At 42.0% G+C, this 19,909-nt stretch overlaps 1 protein-coding gene across 2 annotated transcripts in view; it reads left to right on the top strand.

The window, feature by feature from the left end:
- Nucleotides 1-19,909, top strand: part of LOC145361442 (histone acetyltransferase KAT6A-like) — a 153,313-nt gene that overhangs the window by 48,915 nt on the left and 84,489 nt on the right. For both annotated transcript variants that reach the window (XM_080217252.1, XM_080217251.1), the window contains exon 3: nt 19,235-19,343. In XM_080217252.1, coding sequence (XP_080073378.1) covers nt 19,235-19,343 — 109 coding nt within the window. The remainder of the gene's footprint in view (nt 1-19,234; nt 19,344-19,909) is intronic.

Here is a 19,909-nt window from a genome sequence, read left to right as displayed (position 1 = left end):
ATTAAAGCATGGACGGGCTGACCATATTGACCTGAGTGATCAATGCTGCTTTCATCGAGTTTGTGCTTTATGCTGGTAGGCAATGCTCCATTCTTCTCGTCAAATCACAATTGAAATTCTTGTATCACATATATGGCATATGTTGTCAGCTCCAGGTTTAGCTGTGCCATTCAGGGGAGAGTCAAAAAGCACCAAGCATTTAGACTCCTGAGAGGCCATCAAGCAATTTCCACACAACGGATTGCTGCTCTTGTGTATTGTTTAATCGACTGAGCAAAACTTTCAGGAAACAAATGCAGATGAATAGATACGCCCTTCTGCTCTTGGAGTTCACATAGAGGTCATGGGTGTGACTGGCTGACGCCAAGCAAGCTTGTTTTGCTCTGGAAATTCCCAGAGGCACATTAGACCCAGACAAGATTCTTTATATGCTGCCCTACCCAAGGCAACAAAATCATGTTATCAAATCCAGGGGAATAAAATGTTCTCAAAACTCGCTGCTGGTTCCCTCAGCCTAGGCCAGTCCTTTCTTTCCCTATAGCTCTCCATAATACAAATACCGAACTGCACAGTTACAGTGACCCACAAAGCCCTTACCAACACTCCTATATCATACACCATCCTTGCTTATACTAAATTTGTGACTACATTCACCTATGTCATGGCTGATAGTGATCAGTTTATTCTTCTCACGAAGCTTGACCTCTGACATGAAATTCATCCTCATTGTCACGAACTGTTTCCTGCGCTCGCGCTTGCACTCGCATGCTCACACTATCCCTTGCAGTTGCTTACCCGACCTTCATTCTTACCTCAGTCAAGCTCTCACTGCACTATATCCATATTTCCTCACCTCAAGTGAACTCTTTAGTTTCCAAATCCTGGGATTCTCCCTTCCCAGTCCTTTGGTTCAGGTTATCACAGTACCATAGAATTGTTACGATGCAGAAGGGGAGCATTCGGCTTATCGTATCTGCACTAGCTCTCCAAATGAGCATTATGACTTTGCCATTTCCCCATACCCTTATGCACTGTTTCCATTCAAATAATCATTAATTCCCTTGAATGCCTCCACTGCACTTCCAGGCTGTGCATTCCAGACTCAAACAAGTCACTTCTTTTGCAAATCACTTTAAATCTGTGTCTTCTCGTTCTTGACCCCTTTATGAGACAGGAACAGATTCTTCTGCTATTGCGTTGCCACATCTGGCCAAGAATGCTTATGGACAGTTAAGCAGCTAATGGCAGGAGGAGCCTTCATAAACATCCAGTGCTCAATGATGACAGAGCCCTGCACCAAAGATAAGATTATTTTCAGCCAAAATTGCCAGGCTTTTCTTCAGGTTATCACAATCGTAGCATCCAGTGTTCAGCCCATTTGATTCACTTAATGTGATAGCTGGATAATCTGATAAAGTGATCAACTCTGATGACACTCCAGCTATGTGTCGAGACTCGTTCTTGAGAACTACCTGTACCATTTCAGTCCAGATGCAACACTGGGATCCACATGACAAAGTGGATAATTGCCAAGACATTTTGCGTTGACGAAGAGCAAACCAAGATAGTGCCCCACCAGTCTAGTCTCAATCAGCATCAGTAATGGTTGACAATGCTTTCAAGCTTCGTTTGCTTATCGGCGTTCAGTTTGGGTTTCACTTGGATCACTCTGCTCCAGAACTCAGCCCTGGTCCAAACATGGACAGAGCAGCTGAACGCCAGAAGTGAGGGGAGAGTTTCTGCCCTTGATGTCAAGGCAGTATTTGACTGTGGTGCATCCTGAAGCTTTAGTTAAATTGAAGTCAGTGAAAATCAGGGGCAAGGCTTTTCGCTGGTTGGAGTCATACTGAGCACAAAGAAGGTGGTGTGGTTTTTGGAGATCAATTATCTCAGTTCCAAGTTCTGTCAAAGTTCCTCCATGCACTATTCTTTGTGTCTTCAGATGTTTCATTGATGACCTTCCCACCATTATATGTCCAGAAGTAGGAATGTTTACCAATGATTGCAGTGTTCAGTTCTGCAAATCCACAGATGATGAAACAGTCTATTGCTTGCATGCAGACCTGGACAAGATTTCGGCTTGGGCTGATAAGTGGCGAATAACATTTATCCCACTCAAGTACCAGATAACATCACCTCCAGCAAGAGAGTCTGAGCTCTTCCCTGTCACATTGAGTGGCATTACCCACTACTAAATTCTGCACCATCAGCTTCCTGGAGTCATCATTGACCTGAAACGAAACTGGAGAGGCGGCCCAAAGACTCATGGCTACAGGAGCAGGTTCAAAACCATCCATTTGATTAGCACTCCAATCTCTACCATCTTAAACATTCACTCATTATACCATTGGCACACTGTGGCTGCCATGTGCACCATCTACATGATGCACTGCAGCAGCAACTTTTTGCAACACTTCCAAAGCCTGTGATCTCTTTCATTAAATAGGCCAAGGGCAAGCAGGTATGTTGGAACACCATCACTTCCAAGTTCCCCTCTTGAGTCATGCACTACTCTGACTTGGAAATAAATCATCATTCTTTCATTGTCAATGGAGCTCCCTGCCTAAGCTAAGTGCTGGCGTTGTCAATAGCTCTCATTTCCCACAAATAAAAATTGTTGGTTTTTGGAAGCCTATGTAACTTGTCTACCAAAACCCTGTAATTTGCTGTGTTCAGTAATAACATTTCTCATTCCACGTGTAACATGTTTTCCCCTCAGACCATCTGTGGCACACAACTTTTGTAGTACAAATTCACCAGAACTCTTTAACGTGAGTAACTCAGCATGGCTGATTTGAGAAAAACAAGGAGATCTTGTGTGTGAACTGGAATCAATTATTTTGGATAGTACAGCAGAGAATTCAGGTGTGTGTGTGGTCCATGCTCACCTACAGCATATTTTGTTGTCAAAGCAGATATACATTCATGGTGGTGTACTTCAATTAATTTGAGGAAACTCTCTGCCTTTTGATGTGTGGACTGTTTCTTGGTTTGGAGCTGCTGGCAAAGGCATGTTCCAGCTATTGGCTCATGGGTCATGGCAAGGGTTAATCATTCTCTTTAGCACAGATACATGTAATATTTCCACGTCAGTGCTGTTTTAGTGGGGTGGAACTGTGAAAGCATTGAGCTCTGATCACAGCAGTCGCTCTTTAAACTCTGTGACCTGTCCTGTCAATGTTACAGCAGGGCCTGCCTGGGAGTGGGAGTTGTATTAGTTAACCTGTGCTCTCCACGATACTGAATGCTACTTTGTCAGTCATTTGGGATGAGCGTACATTACTGGGTGGCCTGGAACAGCAAACAGTCCTGTTTTCTGAGCCAAAGGAGGAGAATTTAATCCTCTTCTGTGCTGAATTATTACATGTAAGTGATTATCAGATGAGCAGACAGTTTTGCTTCTTCCATAATCCCTCAGGTGCTTTGAATCAGGTGAGCAGTTGTATTTTTCATTTAGATGGCAGCACATCATGCAGTTGAAATGCCCGCCAAGCTTTTACACAAAGGTCTGGATTTTACACAAGGTTTTGATGGTGAGCTGTCAACAGGTATCAGTGTTGCCCTTCTTCAGTAGCTTCAAGATTTAGAGCAAGTGAAGATTAATGTGAAGATCCTGAAATTGCTCTTAGTTGCTCCTCCAGAGATTGTGCTGTGGCCCTGCAACTCCCTTACTTTTGCTAGAAGTGAAACATGGGATTCCATTCAGACCTTGTCCTAATGGGTTGTCTGAAAATTGGTTGCTTAGCTCGATGACATCCACCTGCATGTCAGGGCTTTCTGAAAAAGGTCACTGGTGAGCATCCTTGGTTCACTGCTCACCACCTTAAAATCCAGTCCATTGAATTGATGTTCAAAGGGCCCGAATGGCTTGTTTTATGATTTTTGGAGGAGACATTAAACTGGTGCCCCATCTGCCTGCTCAACAGAATGAACAAGATTTCATCAAACTACTAAAAGAGCAAAGGAGCTCTCCTGTTGACCTGATAAATGTTTATCCATCAGCCACAAAATGAAAAATACACTACAGGATACCGTTAATAGTTTTGGATCTTGCGGTGTGCAAATTGGATGCTGCATTTGCCAACATGACATAGTGGAGACTGTGATGAAGATAGTTCTTGAAACTTAAAAATATTGTCTCATGAAAGGTACAAAATAAATGCCAGATTTTTTCCTGATTTTTGTCCACTGTCAGTTTTTATTCAAATGCCATGTTCACTTCATGGCATATTTATTTGAGGTGAGGTAAACACGTTATCCAGTGAAGTGAGGATGGTGGTGTTGCCAAAGACTTGCAATCACTGTGATTTACACACTTGACATGTCAGATAATGGACACTGCTTGTACCTGATGAATTGACCATTTTTCACAAATGGGTCTTAGCTCAATAGCACCGAAATACATTTTCCTGATTCCACCCACAACACTGTGTTACTAACTAACCTGCTGTTCCCAAAGGAGCGAGCAGCAGTCACACAATTTCCTACATAATCAGGTGAAAAACACTTGTGCGTTCTGTCTATGTTGCCATCTGTTAGTATGGCAAATTGGAGTCAGAATCACCCACAGTTCCTGGTAGCTATCTTCAGGCCAGCAAAAACGGGTATATGGGAGCATTTTCACTTCCTTGTTTTTGAGTTAAGAACGTAAGAAATAGGAGCAGGAGTAGGCCATCTAGCCCTTCGAGCCTGCCCCACCATTCCACAAGATCGTGGCTGCTCTGAAGTGGTTCAGTTCCACTTTCCCGCTTTCTCCCCATAATCCTTAATTCCCTTGTCTATCAGAAACCTATCTACCCGTGACTTAAATATATTCAGTGAGGTAGCCTCCACCACTTCAATGGGCAGAGAATTCCAGAGACTCACCACCCTTTGAGCGAAGAAGTTCCTCCTCAACTCTGATCTAAACTGACACCCCCCCCCCCTTATTTTGAGGCTGTGCCCTCTCGTTCTGCTGCCTTTTGAGTTGAGTCTATCTTTCTGGAAACCCAGTTGGGAAAAATGCAGAGGAAGTAAGATCCATAGTTTAGGCATGGTATGTTTTACCACACACACTCAAGCCAGTAATTTCAGCTTGATGTTCTCTGTATGCTCTTTCACAAGTGCATTACGTACCGCAGCTGGACATTTCCTAGGATGTGCCACAAAATACCAGATACACAACAAATCTGTGGAATTTATTTCAGCCAGTCTTAATACGTATGCGCATTCTGGTGTATTTGAATATTCCATGTTCAGAATTTCACGAGATGTAATTTAATCAATGGGTGCCAATGAATACAATTCTATCAGTAATAACAGCTTTGTCGGTCAGGTTATTTTGTAACTCCAGATGCTGCAACGTGAAGCTTTGTTCCAGTGTTTGTCACATGGTACTTTCCTGATCTTGTCTGTGCAGGCTAGTGAGATGAAGCATCTGCTCTCTGAAATGAAAAATGGGAGTACAAGTCACCCCAGACTGCACCTGTGTATCTCCCAGGGGCTTGACATGGAGCAGCATTTACTGATCTGTCTGCCTCAGGCAGAAATTGGTGCAAGATGTTACAGGAAGACTAACCCGAAGTGCAGGGGGAAGCAGGCTTTTAAAAACAAGGATCAAGTAAAATAAATTTACACTCCACAGACAAGGGATCCCTTTTAAAGGAATCTCAACTCATGAGAGACTAATTACCAAACCGTTTTTCATTTATTCCCACGCAATGCACTAATATAAATTATGTTGGGATACATCAGTGCCATCTTATCCCTCGCAACATGCACCAGTGAAGAACTCCACGAGGGATTAGTGAACTGCATTACATGAGGAACACCTCATTTCGGCACTCGTGATATCTTTCAGTGTTGACTTTCAAACTCAGTTTTAGTTTTGCTTTTGTGTGCTGTCAGTTGGCTGCACTAAAGTATATTTATTTGTGAGAGGATTACAGATCAGCTGAATCTGTCAGAGTATTTTAGCTCAGAAAATTTGCTGAGAAGTTTTTGAGAATGAGGTTTTGAAGTGTGCAGTGTGTTTAATATATGCATATTTGGTATTTTGGCTCTTTTTGTTGCTTGTTGAGGCCCCAGATGTTATATCCTACATGGTCACTAAGGCTGTATTCATCTTCTTTTGGAAATGAAATTGAATTTGAAGGAGTATTCAAACCTTAGATTTGGAAGTTTTCTGATTTGTGAGCAAACTTGAACCTGGCTACATCAGTTAGATTTGAATATTTATATGTATAAATTGCTAATAACATAATCAAAGCATCAGTAATTTCACCCCTGGTTATGTATCATTACAAAATGGCCTTTGTAACTGCAAACCCGATTTTAAATGATTTTCAGAAACCCGATTATATCATGTGTCGGATTAGTTATAAAAAATGTTAACTTAATACCACTAACAAGTTGCGCGTTTAGTAAGCATAGTCATAAAAAGTTCACAACTTGGAATCCCACGCTTAAATTATGAGTGTTATCTTGTAGGGATTGGATAGACGATGCAGTGGTTTGTGTTCCCAACATGCATTTCATTGTACAAAAGCAGATAAACTGATCGATTGCTTAGTTTCTCTGCTCAGCTCTCTGGAGGGAGTCACGAGATTGACAATTAACCCCCTTACCTTATTTATAGAATCGATATTAAAAAGAATAAGCAGTGGTGAGATTAAAAGCGCGAAACATAGGTTCACAGAAAAAAAGGTACATTGCTATAATAACCAGATCTGATTAATGACTGCGATAATGGCATTTGACTGAGAAATTCATGGTGTTCCAAGAGAACTGCTTAAAGTTTATTTATTTGCATCATCACATGTTAGCTGACATGAACACTGCAATGAAGTTACTGTGACAATCCCCAAGTTATTAAAGGCAAATCTGCCGAGAAGAACTCAACAGGGCCAAAAAGCAAGAACTAATTCAACTGTGATTTTGAGTAATAAGTTGTACTTTCTGCTGTGCTGGAGAAATAAAAGCCAACTGTTGATCCTAGTGTTAAAGAATTAAAAACGCACATTAAAAGCACAAAATGCTGGATAAACTCGGCAGTTCTGACAACATCTGTGGAGGGAGAAACATCATTAATGTTTAGAGTCCACAAGAAGTTGTACAAGGCATTGTTAAGGCCAAACTTGGAATACTGTGTACAGTTCTGGTTACCCAATTATAGAAAGGATATTATTAAACTAGACAGAGTGCAGAAAAGATTTACTCGGATGCTACCGGGACTTGATGGTTTGAGTTTGGAGAGGCTGGATAGAGTGGGACTTTTTTTCCATGGAGCGTAGGAGGCTTAGGGGTGATCTTATAGAGGTGTGTAAAATAATGAGGGGCATAGATCGGCTAGATAGTCAACATTATTTCCCAAAGGTAGGGATATCTAAAACTAGAGGTCATAGGTTTAAGGTGAGAGGCAAGAGATACAGAAGGGTCCAGAAGGGCAATTGTTTCACACTGAGGGTGGTGAGTTTCTGAAACGAGCTGCTAGAGGCGGGTAGAATTTTGACTTCTAAAAAGCATTTTGACAGTTACATGGGTAAAATGGTGTAGAGGGATATGGGTCAAATGTGGGGAATTGGAATTAGCTTAGTGGCTTAAAACAAAAAGGAGCGGCATGGACAACTTGGACCAAAGGGCCTGTTTCCATGCTGTAAAGCTCTATGACTCTTCTTCAGAATCTCACATGGCCCCACCCAGTATTTTTCTCGTGGTGTGCAATTTAATTTTGTAGAAATTGATATCCTTTCGATTGGCTCCGTTACATTCCATCTGTGTGACATCAACTACCTGGCTGCCTCCTCAGAAGTCACTCTGGAGGCAAGGACACTTGCTCACCTGATTTGCAAGTGGTGTTTAAAAAATGATGTGACTGAATTGTGGCCAGTAGATTTTTATTGTGGGGGTAAACTCAGAATGATAGCCACAAGACCACTATTGACTCATTGCAGAAAAACAAACTAATTTGAGCCTTATTTTATGCAGTTATTTAACATTAAAAGGAATACATTTGCATTCCTGGTGTTTCTGCCCCTCACCTTGGCAAAATCAGGTACCCAACACTAAATGATAGAGAACATCTCTCAGGATTATGAATTGATTTGCCGTAAGTATTTGCATCATCAGTTAAGTCGCTAAGGTACAAGGACCAATGAATTTGCAATATACAAGAGGAAGCTGATCAGCAAACTTGGCTGGCTGCCTAACGCGGAGTACTGGCCTGGGACCAGGCTCTTTTCGCTGCCTTTCCAGCTCTTGTTTATTTTCCTCACTGCTTCACAAGTAATTTAGGAATTTCAAAGCATCAACCGTTGAAGTGTTCCTATGTGTTCAATGGGCCATCTGATAGTGAAGCCCCACAGAGCATGAAATGAAGCACAGAAGTTAATAATGAAAGTCGTCTAGCTTTGGAACAGGTTATAAAAAGGCAGGTAGAGTATGTGTTCCCACACACTTGTCATTGCAACCCTCCCTCTCTATTACCAGTAGCTTGGTGTGTGAGACAGGTCTCAGATGACTTGATATTGTATGTCTCTCTGTCCGGAGTTTGAGGCACTGAACACTCAATGGTACAGCAATTTGAGATGGCATTCAATCTTTTTGTTGAATGTGTTTGTGATTAGCCCATCGAGTTCATGCATACTTGGGTACTGAGCACCAGTATAATTTTACTTATTCTCCTAACAACCTCCAATGGGAATGGTGCATCGTAGAATCCCTACAATACAGAAGGAGGCTATTCGACCTATCGAGTCTGCACTGACCACAATCCCATCCTATCCCCGTAACGCAATGTATTTATACTGCAAGTCCTTTGACACTAATGGACAATTTAGCATGGATGATCAATCTAACCTATGCATCTTCGGACTTGGGAGGAAACCGGAGCACTCGGAGGAAACACACACAGGCAAGGGGAGAATGTGCAGACTCCACACAGACAGTGACCTGGGCCACTGGCGCTGTGAGGCAACAGTGCTAACCACTGTGCCACCGTGCCATCCGATCGTTCAATGTTTGACTTGCATCAAGTGTCGCAAGGGTTTTCGCTTTAAATTCATAAATCCTTATTTGATGTCTTTTAGCTGCTTAAACCCATCATCACTTGAATTGTTTTCAGGGACAGGACTCAAAACTCCCAACTGAGAAATAAGATACTTTCATAGTCTGAACAAACTGTTTCTCTCCTGGGAGAATTCAACAAAAGAGCCAAATTTAATGCATGAATTGGAACTCAATTCATGCCATAATTTCTCTAAATACAGGTAAGACTGGAACCATTCAACCTGACAACATCATCCTTGTAACCTTCCCATCAATTCCATTTCCCAGCCTCCTCGTTGTCTCAGTGAACCTGAACATTATCTTCAACCTCATGGTGATCTTCCAACTCCATCCTCTCTCCATTACGACAACCAACTACTTTCATCTGAATCACGTTACCCGTGCAGCCCATGTTTTGATAAAGCGCTTAATCTTTCGCCTCCATAAACTCATCCCAAATATTCCTATCTTGCAGCAAATCCTATCCCCATTAATCTGAATTGGTCCAAACTCTGATCTGTAAATTATTTCCAAATCCTGATCTGTAAATATTTTCATCCTGGCCTTGCCCCTTCTGATGTAATGTCATCAAGCCTTCACAACTATGTCCCTTTCTCACCCCTCCTAACCCTTTAGAGTACTTTTCCTTGGGCTTTTTGTGCATCCCTTGATGCTTTGCTCCACCATTGATGTTTGAACATTCAGATGCCTAGGTCCTATCTTCTGGAGTTAATTTCATAAAATCCCTCTGCCCCTTTATCCCCTTATCCAAGTCCCATCCCAAATATCACAAACTAAGCTTTTGGTCACTTCTCCCATGTTCTTAGAACACTGCAAAGCAAGTTTGGATGTTTGTTCTGTACAAAAATGCTGTATAAACATAAGTTGTAGTTGTTTTTGTAGTTCTGCTTTAGGGGGAAACCTAGAAAAAAAGAAACAGCTGTGAGGGCAACTGGCAGGTGTATCAGAATCACTATTCATACCTCTTGGAGATGAGAAATGGAACAGTGATGCAGGCTGCCTTTTTGTTCATTTCAACTGATGCACAAAAGAGAGAAAGCAAACTAACTTGGTTTGTGCAGGAAATAAAGGGAAAAGTAAGCCAAGCATGAGTTCAATGGCATCACTGCGTTTGATAAATATTGCAAAAAGTCCATCCCCTCACATTTCCATGATTGAATATTTCTGAAGTAGTCCCCTGACTCCTGAGTGATCTGTCAGCACAGCAGTGTGTGTGTCTCACAGAGAAATATGTCAGTATTTGTTATCTGGCTTAACTTGTTCCATAAGGTGGTTCACTGATTGTCCTGGCTTGGGTTTCAAATATCGCTCACAGCACTGAGTAAAAATCCTGTAGCGTTTCAGTCTTTTGAGCTCTCAAACTAGTCCATTTATCCAGGGATAATTGATTCTGAAGCCATCCGGTTTAAGTAGATTGTTATTGACATGGGTTAGAGAACTCCAGTCCCTGAGGCAGTTAGGTCAGAATGTCAGTTTCCCATAGATCCATCCTGCCCTGTGTACACACCATGGCAGTCTGGCCATACAGTGCTTCAAAGATTCTGCCCTGCAGCTGAAATGGATGGAGGACGTATTACTGGTGAAGATGCCAGTGTGTGCTTATTTCATTTAAAACAATGTCACTTTGGCAGTGCATATACCATGATCAGTCATTTCAACAAGAATTGTACGTTTATTGGCTGACAAGAGGGCAATTATACAGATAACCTGTGCCATTTAATATAAAGCTCTTTTACCAGTATGCCTTGTATGTTTGCTGTGTTGAGCGAAAGACAGCGTGGGCTTACTGGCGCGGAAACTGCTCTTACTTTCTGAGTATCACTTTCATTCAGTTTGAAGCACAAATTAAAGGCTAGCTTTCTCAGGCCCACTTTGTACATCTTGATGAAAAACCGTATTGACGTGGATGGTCTAGATGCATACAATTCTCCATGTTCAAACTGGCCGTTATCCCCCGCCGCACAGTAGTGCATCATATCTGACTCATCCTGGATCAATCTACTTGAAGTGACTGGTATGGTGGTCATTTTATACTGATAGAATATCAATGTCCAGCTTTCCATCTATGATCCTTGATGAGGACAATAGAAGATATATTTTCAGATCAGATCTTGCAGCTCGAAGCTGGGCATCATGAGGCACAGTGGGCCATCAGCAGCAGCCAAATTGTACACCACAATATATTACTTGACGGCCCAGCATATCCTTCACCCTACCATGACCATCAAGCCAATGGACCCAGTTCAGTGCGGAGTATCGGAGAGCATGTCATGAGCATCACCATATATCGCTAAGAATGAGGGACCGCCTGATGAAGCTACAACACCTGAGGGGTTTAAAAATGCTAAACAGCAGAACTAGCATGCCATTGATAAGCTAAACAACTCCACAGATCACACTAAAGCTCTACCACTATACAGCTAACCAGAGGAGGCAGCTCTGCAAATACCTCCATCCTCAGTGTAAGCGTGAGCCAGTGCAAACAAGGCTGAAGTTTTGCAACCATTGTCTGCTAGAATTACTGAGTGGATGATCCCTTTTGACTTCCTCCTGAGATTCCCAGCATCACAGATGCCAGTCTTCAGCCAGTTTGATTCACTCCATGTGATATCAAAACATAGCTGACAGCACTGGACAAAGCAAAGCCCAAATAATATTCCAGCTGGAATACTGAAGGCATGCTTTACGATGAGAGACATGTTTCACAGTGAGCCATGTCTCGAGCTAAGTTGCTGCATCACATTTGCAATAACGCTAACATCTCCCCAAGGATGTGGAAGATTGTCCAGGTATGTACTGTGCACAAACAGAACAAACCCAATCCATCCGCTTAGCACTGTAGCAATTTACTCTCGATCATTAGCAAAGTGACAAGGTATTGCCAAATTATAGTGCCATCATGTGACACTTAAATCAGCAATGACCTGCTCACTGGCGGTCAGTTTGTGTTTTGCCAGGAACACTGGCTTCAGACATCATTACATCAAGGGGAAACCCTCCTCTGACTGGAGTTGTACTTCAAACAAAGTAAAATGGTTGTGCTTGTTGGGTGCCAATCACCTCAGTCCCGCAAGATGGCTGCAGGAGTTACACACGGTAGTATCATAGACCCCAACCATGTTTTAGCTGCTTTATCAATGGCTGACCCTTTATTGTGAAGTCAGTATTTGGGATCTGTTTTTGATCTAATAGTGTTGGGTACCATTTGTGACTCCTTGGATACTGAATCAGTCCATGTCGCATATAACAAGACTTGGACAACATTCAGGCTTGAATTGGTAAGTGACAAGTAACATGAATGCCACACAATGCCAGGCAGTAGCCATTTCTAACAAGAGGGAATCTAGTCACCTCTCCTTGCCATTCAGTGCTATTACCATCACTGAGTTCCCTCATCAACAACATGGGAGTAATCATGGAAAGAATCTTACGCAGAACAGCCAGATCAATGTTGTGGCTACAAGATTAGATCAGAAGTTGGGAATTCTGTGCTATGTGGCTTCTTGACTTTGCAAATCCTGTCCACCATCAAGGCACAAATCAGGAATATGATAAAATACTCTGCACTTTGAGTGCAGCTCCAACAGCACCTAAGAAGCTCAACACCATTCAGGACCAAGTAACCTGCTTTATTGACACGCCATTCACCACCACCATCCATTACTCCCTATAGTAATGGCTATAGTGTGCACCATATCTACAAGATGCACTGGAGCAGCTTCCCATGGCTCCTTCAACACCATGTTCCAAATCCACAACCTCTGCCAGTTAGAATGACAAGGGCAATGGATTGATGGGAATGCCTCCACCTGCATGTTCCCCTCTGAGTTGCATACCATCTGCACTTGAAAATATACAGCCATTCCTTACACATTGCTAGGTCAAAATCCTTAAACTTCCTTTCTAACAACACGGAATGTACCTACACCACATGGACTGCACCGGTTCAAGAAGGCCATTCACCATCACTTTGTCAAGGTAATTGGCAATGGGCAATAAGTACTTACCTTCAAATGATACCTGTGGCCCATGTACAATTAAAATGCACTTTTCCCTGACCACGTGGAATGAGAAAAATTCAATTATTTGCACTAAGTACCTTGAAATAATTCTACTGCACTTTGAAGTGATTGTGGATTCCCGGTTATAGAATAAAGCAAAGCTTCTGTCCAGAGTTGAGCAACACTATCTTGGGTTACTAGAGGTACAAACCTTTCCTGCTCTGAAGTAGGAAGGAAGCTTCACAAATACAAATGGAGTTGGGGAAGAAGTGAGGTGGACTAGTAGACTAGTTTTTTTAAAATTAGATTCTGCGCATTCAACTTCTCCATTCTTCACTTGAGAAGTTGCTATACAATCTTCAAAACCACTCTAAAATGTCTTGAAATAAGCTTTCACATTACAGGATTTTAAAAAAATACAAGTTGTTGTCAGCAATACTTGGAACAGGAAGGCACAACTTCGTTTAACAGAACTGTTTGAAAGTCAGGTTGAATGTTTATCTCTTTCTCTTCCATCTGATTTTCCTTTCCAGGCATTCTGTGAAAGACTTGCTGTGACCCTCCTTCAGTAATAACATTTAAAAAAATCATTGCCTCAAATACAATCATGAAAAGCAGTTGAATATTTCTTTAAATGTGCTTCAGTGTTCATTACTTAATGTTCTCCACGTCCAGGCTAACATCATAGGAATAACAGCCTTGATTCATTAAACTACATTCACGAAGCAGTTTATTTCAATAATAATTTGAATCAGCAAATATTTGTTTTTTGTACATGATGTCATTTTCCACGTGCTATTTGGAGTTGGTTCACGCCATGGGGAAAGCCATGGGCAATGCTCTCTGCTGCTACACCAATCTAGAAGAAATGTCCTTGCGCACAAATAAAATTATGGAAAAAAAATGCCGGATGGATCTGTGAAAACCAGCTTCTGACGACAGCGCAGCTGCAATGTTTGGTGTGTCAGCCTGAGCGCTCTGCTGCTGCAAGAAATAAATTCATGTCATGATATCTGAACGAGCATGATTGCTCTTTCAAAGAGCCAGCACAAATTTATTCGAATGGCTGCCTTCTGTGTTGTACATTTCTGTGATTCTGCAATGGAAAAGGGTAGCGTTTATACGGCAAACCAGAGTCTTGGCTGACCATGCTGCTGCAGTTGGTGACCTCTAGTGGTGGAAATCCAGTAGATGTGGGACGTCAAAATGAGTCACCTTTCTGCAAATTAAAAATGAAAAGAAAGTCCAGATGAGCATTTTCTTTAATTTCAGAATTCTCCTCTGTTGTGAAGGAAAATGATAAAGCTTACTATCAGTTTAGTCTGTTTCCCACTGACACACACTTCCTTCAGTAGGTGGTGGACGTAATGTTTTCACCCTGACTTGTCTGCAAACACAAATCTCAAAAACAAATGGATGGATTTCAGTAAAAGTTGGTACACAAGGTATGTCCCAAAAAACCGATTTGTTTTTTATGCAAAGATACAGGTCTGTATGTGGAATGTTGTGAAGGATCTGTTAACATTGGGAGATAAGGCAAATTGAATTGTTTTTCAGCATGTTGTAGGTTATTTTAGTTTTGGGGTTTTTTTTACTAATTGTTTTGAAATGTTACAGATTGTAGGGCAATTTGCCACAGCTGTCAGAATGTGAGCAGAGTTTTCAGAGCAGGTTGTTGGATGTGGATTGGCTGAAATCTCCTTACCAAGGTGGAAGTGGGTAAAGTGCTGTGAACATTGCAGACTAGTTTCCGTTGCTTTCACAGACCTCAGCAAGGCCTTGACTTGAGACTTTGCAAACTGTTGCAGAGAATAGGCTGCTGACCTGGACTCCTGTACATTATTTCTTCTTACCAAGAATACACAGTTTTGTCAGTTGCAATGGAGCATCATTGAAGGCTTTTTCAACACCAGCAGCAAAGGTAATGCAGTTGTGCATTCTGGTGCCAACTCTCTGGCAAAGTTTTCTCCAGACTGTTATTGTTCAATTGGGCAACATAAATGACGATGTCTACTTGCATGCCAGAGCCAACAGCAAGCTGTTCAACTGGCAAGACTGTCTCCAGAGACCAAAGTATGTGATGCCCTGGTGGCTGATGCTCTTTTGCTGATGACACCGCACTGGCAGCTCATACTGAAGTTCACTTGTAGGTCACTTTTCCCAGGCCTACAAGGAGTTTGGACTGACCATCAATTTTAGGAAGACCAAACTTGTGGGCCAGGATGTAGAGATTTCACCCTGTAGCAACATTGTGTTGGTGACAGCTTCCAATACCTTGGCTCAACAATTATCAGTACCCTGTCCCTTGAAACTGAAATCAGCACAAGGATTGCCCAGGCCACTGGTCAAGGCTGGTATGGACCATAAGCAGGCTAGTGGGGAATTTGAAGCTGTGTGCACTAGGCAGGTGTTCTCAGCACCCTCCTTTACACTAGAGGGGCATGGACAATGAAAAGTGCCTGGACAGGTCCCACCTTCATTACCTGAGATGAATAATGGGCATTGCTTAGCAAAACACAGTGCTGAATATGGAAGTACACCAGTATGTCAGGGCCCCCCAGCATGTTTACCTTCTTGTCAGTGTTGCTGGCTGTGTCGTGTAATCTGAATTGATGACAGCTCATCGCAAAGACATACTCGGTGTTGAGCTTTCTGTTGGCACAAGAACAACAGGTTGCCCATGCCTGTGATGTCAGGATGTCTACAAGCATGACTCCAAGTTGATTGGAATTGGTGTTTGTGAAGCCCTTGCTGCTGACTGGTGTGCCTGGAGTCAAGTTGGAACAGTGTGGAAAACAAAGAAATGACCAGGTGACACACAAAAGAACCTGCTGGAAAAAGAAAATCACAGTCACTCTTGGGCCAACTCTGTTCAGGTGTTCCAGCTGTGGAAGGGACTGTTGCAGCAAACCATATTCAGTACAGAAGTGACAGAGACCCTGGGCACAGTCCATCACTTCACAAGATGGGCAGACGCCATAATAAAATTACAGAGCATCAACCAGGAAGTGAAAAGCCTGAAGTAAGAGCTGTGTAATTTTGTGGCAGAGGTATGTGTTCTACTGAGTGCTCTCTTGTTGGATCTATATCTCTGCTCATCAGTTGCTCCAGTGATGTGTACTTTGTGCAGTGTGTTTCCTTTGTTCTTGGGCAACTGGACAGCAACTCTTTGACAGTGCTAGTTGTCAATATCACAGCAGTGACAGAGGTCATAACCAGTTCTCAATGCTGTCAGGAAAGTTTAATAATTTATTCTGTCTTTAAATTTGCTTTCTCTCTCCAGAAGACTGCAAAATGCCCTGAGTTTACCTTCTTATGGTTGTCTATGCATAGATGATGTCAATTATTATTATCCATTCTACAGATTAACTATGTAAAAGTGTCAAGAATGCAGATTGGGATATAGAAATATAGAGAAATGACTTGAGTTAACTAAGTTGTGGCAAGGCTAGTTCCTTTAATTTTCAAAATATGATTCTCAAAATTTTGACTGAATGGAGATTTAGCAAATTGAAATGAGCCAGAACTACATAAAAATGCAAACGCACCTTGAAGACGAAGGTGAAAAGGCAAACAGGATACCCTCTGGAGTGTGAAATGGGAGACATTTCCTATAGTTTAAAGACCCATCAAAACTCTGAACTGTTGGAGGATGAGATAATAAAATCTAAAGTGCTGGATATTGAAACAGTGGTGCCACAGACAGACCCACCCAAAACCCCTCAGCAGTGCACAATGGGTGAAGTGTAACCAGCCAGGGTGCAGCCATTAAGAGAGCTTGCAACATAAACTTCAGTGAAAGAAATGAGCTGAAAGCACCTCTCTCTATCTCTCCCTGTCCCTGTGTCTTGGAACATTTGTACAACCTGATTTGGGAGCAATCCAACTTAGAAATCTACCAGTGAACTAAAATCTTGGGATTGATGCCTGGGAAGCCCTTGCTGCCGACGAGAGTGCCTGGAGTCAAGTTAGAAGTTGGATAAACTTTTTGTCGCGATGAACTGAGGAGGCTGAATTGAGGGGAGCTAGTTCACCCCTTACCCGGCCAGAAAGTTGCGCAGGCATCATCACATTGCAGATGTAGAGAATCAATGTGTCTTTGTACATAAGACACTTTTGTTCCATTCCTATTTTGAAACCACGACCACATGGGAAATGGATGGCTTTTCAGAGGGAGAACAACTATTGTACAGAAGAATAAAAGAAGATAAAGTGAAGGATGTTGGGGGGACCAAATGGGATGTAGATGGGTGGGACTAAATGTTAAGCTTGCAATTACCATGCATTAAATTTGTTACAACACTTATGAGTATACTTAGTAAGATGTCTCACAACACCAGGTTAAAATCCAACAGGTTTATTTGGTAGCACAAGCCATGAGCTTTCGGAGCACTGCCCTTTCATCGGGTGGATTTCAGTTCAGAAGCAGGGCATATAAAAATACAAATTCAATTTACAAAATAATGGTTGGAATGCGGGTCTTTACAGATAATCAAGTCTTCAAGGTACAAACAGTGTGAGTGGAGAGGGTGTTAAGCACAGGTTAAAGAGATGTGTATTGTCTCTAGACAAGAGGGTTAGCGAGGCAAGCCTGCTTGCAAAATAAAATCTCACTCACCTGATGAAGGGGCAACACTCCAAAAACTAGTGGCCTGTGCTACCAAATAAATGGTGTTGTGAGTCTTCTGACTTTGTTTACCTCAGTCCAATGCCAGCATCTCCACATCATGAGTATACTTAGGTCAGAATGTAAACTTTGCAGGGAATGCAACCTGTGCTATGTAATGAGGAGAATAGTAACATGATCTTTGAGTTAAAATATCAACTTGGCTCAGTGGTAGCAGTATAATCGCCAAGTCAGAAGGTTGTAGGTTCAAATCCCACTTCAGAAATTGGAACGTAAAAGCTTGGCTGGCACTTCACCACAGTGCTGTTATGGTTGAGGCTTTTAACTGGGTTCCTGTGACTGTACTGGGTGTATATATAAGATTCCATTTCAAAGATGAACATGTGAATTCTCCTTGTGTGCTGGCCAACATTTAACTCCACCAGGCTTTTCCATAATTTGTATTTTGCAGGGACACGGCTGTGTATTATACAGGGACGATAGAGGCTTACGGCAGCAAGAAGCAGGAAAGCTGTTCAAGGAGAGCTGATAATGTCAGGGGCTGATTTGAACCTCTGACATACTGTGGGATGTAGCAAGTGCTGTCTGTCAGTAGAAAGGCAATATGGAGGAGTGCACTGCTGTCTGTTTTGTGATGGTGCATATTACTGTCAAGATGTTCTCACCAGTGTTGGCATTTCTGGAAGCCTCCCTTCTAGAATTGTGTTTATTATTTGTCTTTCAAAGCCCAGTAACAGTACAAATGCCTTTGCTGTAATCTTGGGAGTTCTTAATCCACTTGCAAATTGATGGATGATAATGTGATGATCAAGAAGGAGGCAGATGATTAAATCCTGAGAACTCTAATGACTGAGGCGGAGATGGATGTGTTGAAAAACCCTTCCTTCTTTGACTGAACTTCCCTCCATTGCATAATTTTGCTTTGAAGAACACAAGTTGGGTTGACAGTCAACATTGAAGTCTGCAGAGCTACTATCAAAATGTTTTACTATTTCATGTGTAGCAGACAGCCACTATGACATGGCCCTTGCTTCAGACCCAGAGTTCGTAAAGGATAATGTCTGTTTTCACTGTTCTGCTGTTTCAGAACTGATGTGTGTCTTGATATGATTATCGGGTTGACAGTTTGTTCATATCTTAAATTTTGATCTTTTAGTTACAATTTTTGAATTATAATGGTGAGACTTCAAAAATGAATAGCAGTGAGCACGTGAAAAAGACACCTAATAAAGAAACCTTTTATTTGATCATTGACTGCAGTATTATTTTTGAGATGGATCTTCTGGGTTCATGCCATGACTTGGTTTAAGATGTAAAACTGTTAATCTTGAGTGGCAGTTTGTCTGCCTTGCTTAGCGAACTATCCAGATTGTATGCCAACTGCCACACAAAACCGGGGTGTCCCCAGGACTCTTATGCAAACTATACTTAGGTTTGAGTTGTTAAGTTAGTTGATGATATTTATCTCTTCACCAGGCTGGTGTTCCATTTGGCATCTGTAAGTGCTGAATCGCAGCAAAGCAGCTCTTGAAAATAAACTTTTGCTTTCTTATGTCAACAGCCCCGTGCGGAGCCAATTCCAATCTGTGGGTTTTGTCTGGGTACAAAAGAGCAGAATCGCGAGAAGAAACGTGAGGAATTAATTTCGTGTGCAGACTGTGGTAATAGTGGTAAGTACTTCTCTCAACATTTAAATCATTTGGTTGAATTTTCATAGAGCAAGTTCAAGTTGTTAGTTGAATGATTTTTTTGAGGCTCCACAGACTCTCTGTGGAAGGACATGTCAAATCTTGTGCAATAATAGTCTGCTTTATATGGATTATGAAGATTGAGGTGTGTGTGATTTGAATGAGCAACAAATTCACTGGTTTCTGTTGGTGCCAGGAGTCCATAACAGATAGAATAAGTGATTGAGTGAACCAGTCTACTCCTTGGATAAGGGCAACTAATGTTTCAAAACTAAAGGCCAGCAAAATAAAGTATATTTTTAAAATGTTTATTCGTGACTACTAATATTTAGTTAGGGGAGGCTTGGTAGCATAGTGGTTAGCACTGCTATGTTACAGCGCCAGGGACCTGGGTTCAGTTCCAGCCTTGGGTGACTGTCTGTGGAGTCTGCATATTTTCCCTGTGTCTGTGTGGGTTTCCTCCGGGTGCTCCGGTTTCCCCCCACAGTCCAAAGATGTGCTGGTTCGGTTGATTGGCCATGCTAAACTACCCCTTGTGTCATAGGATG

This window comes from Carcharhinus amblyrhynchos, chromosome 34, assembly GCF_965287045.1.
Source record: "Carcharhinus amblyrhynchos chromosome 34, sCarAmb.v2.hapA, whole genome shotgun sequence".
Lineage (NCBI taxonomy): Eukaryota > Metazoa > Chordata > Chondrichthyes > Carcharhiniformes > Carcharhinidae > Carcharhinus > Carcharhinus amblyrhynchos.
This window is presented reverse-complemented; position numbering and strand designations above follow the sequence as displayed.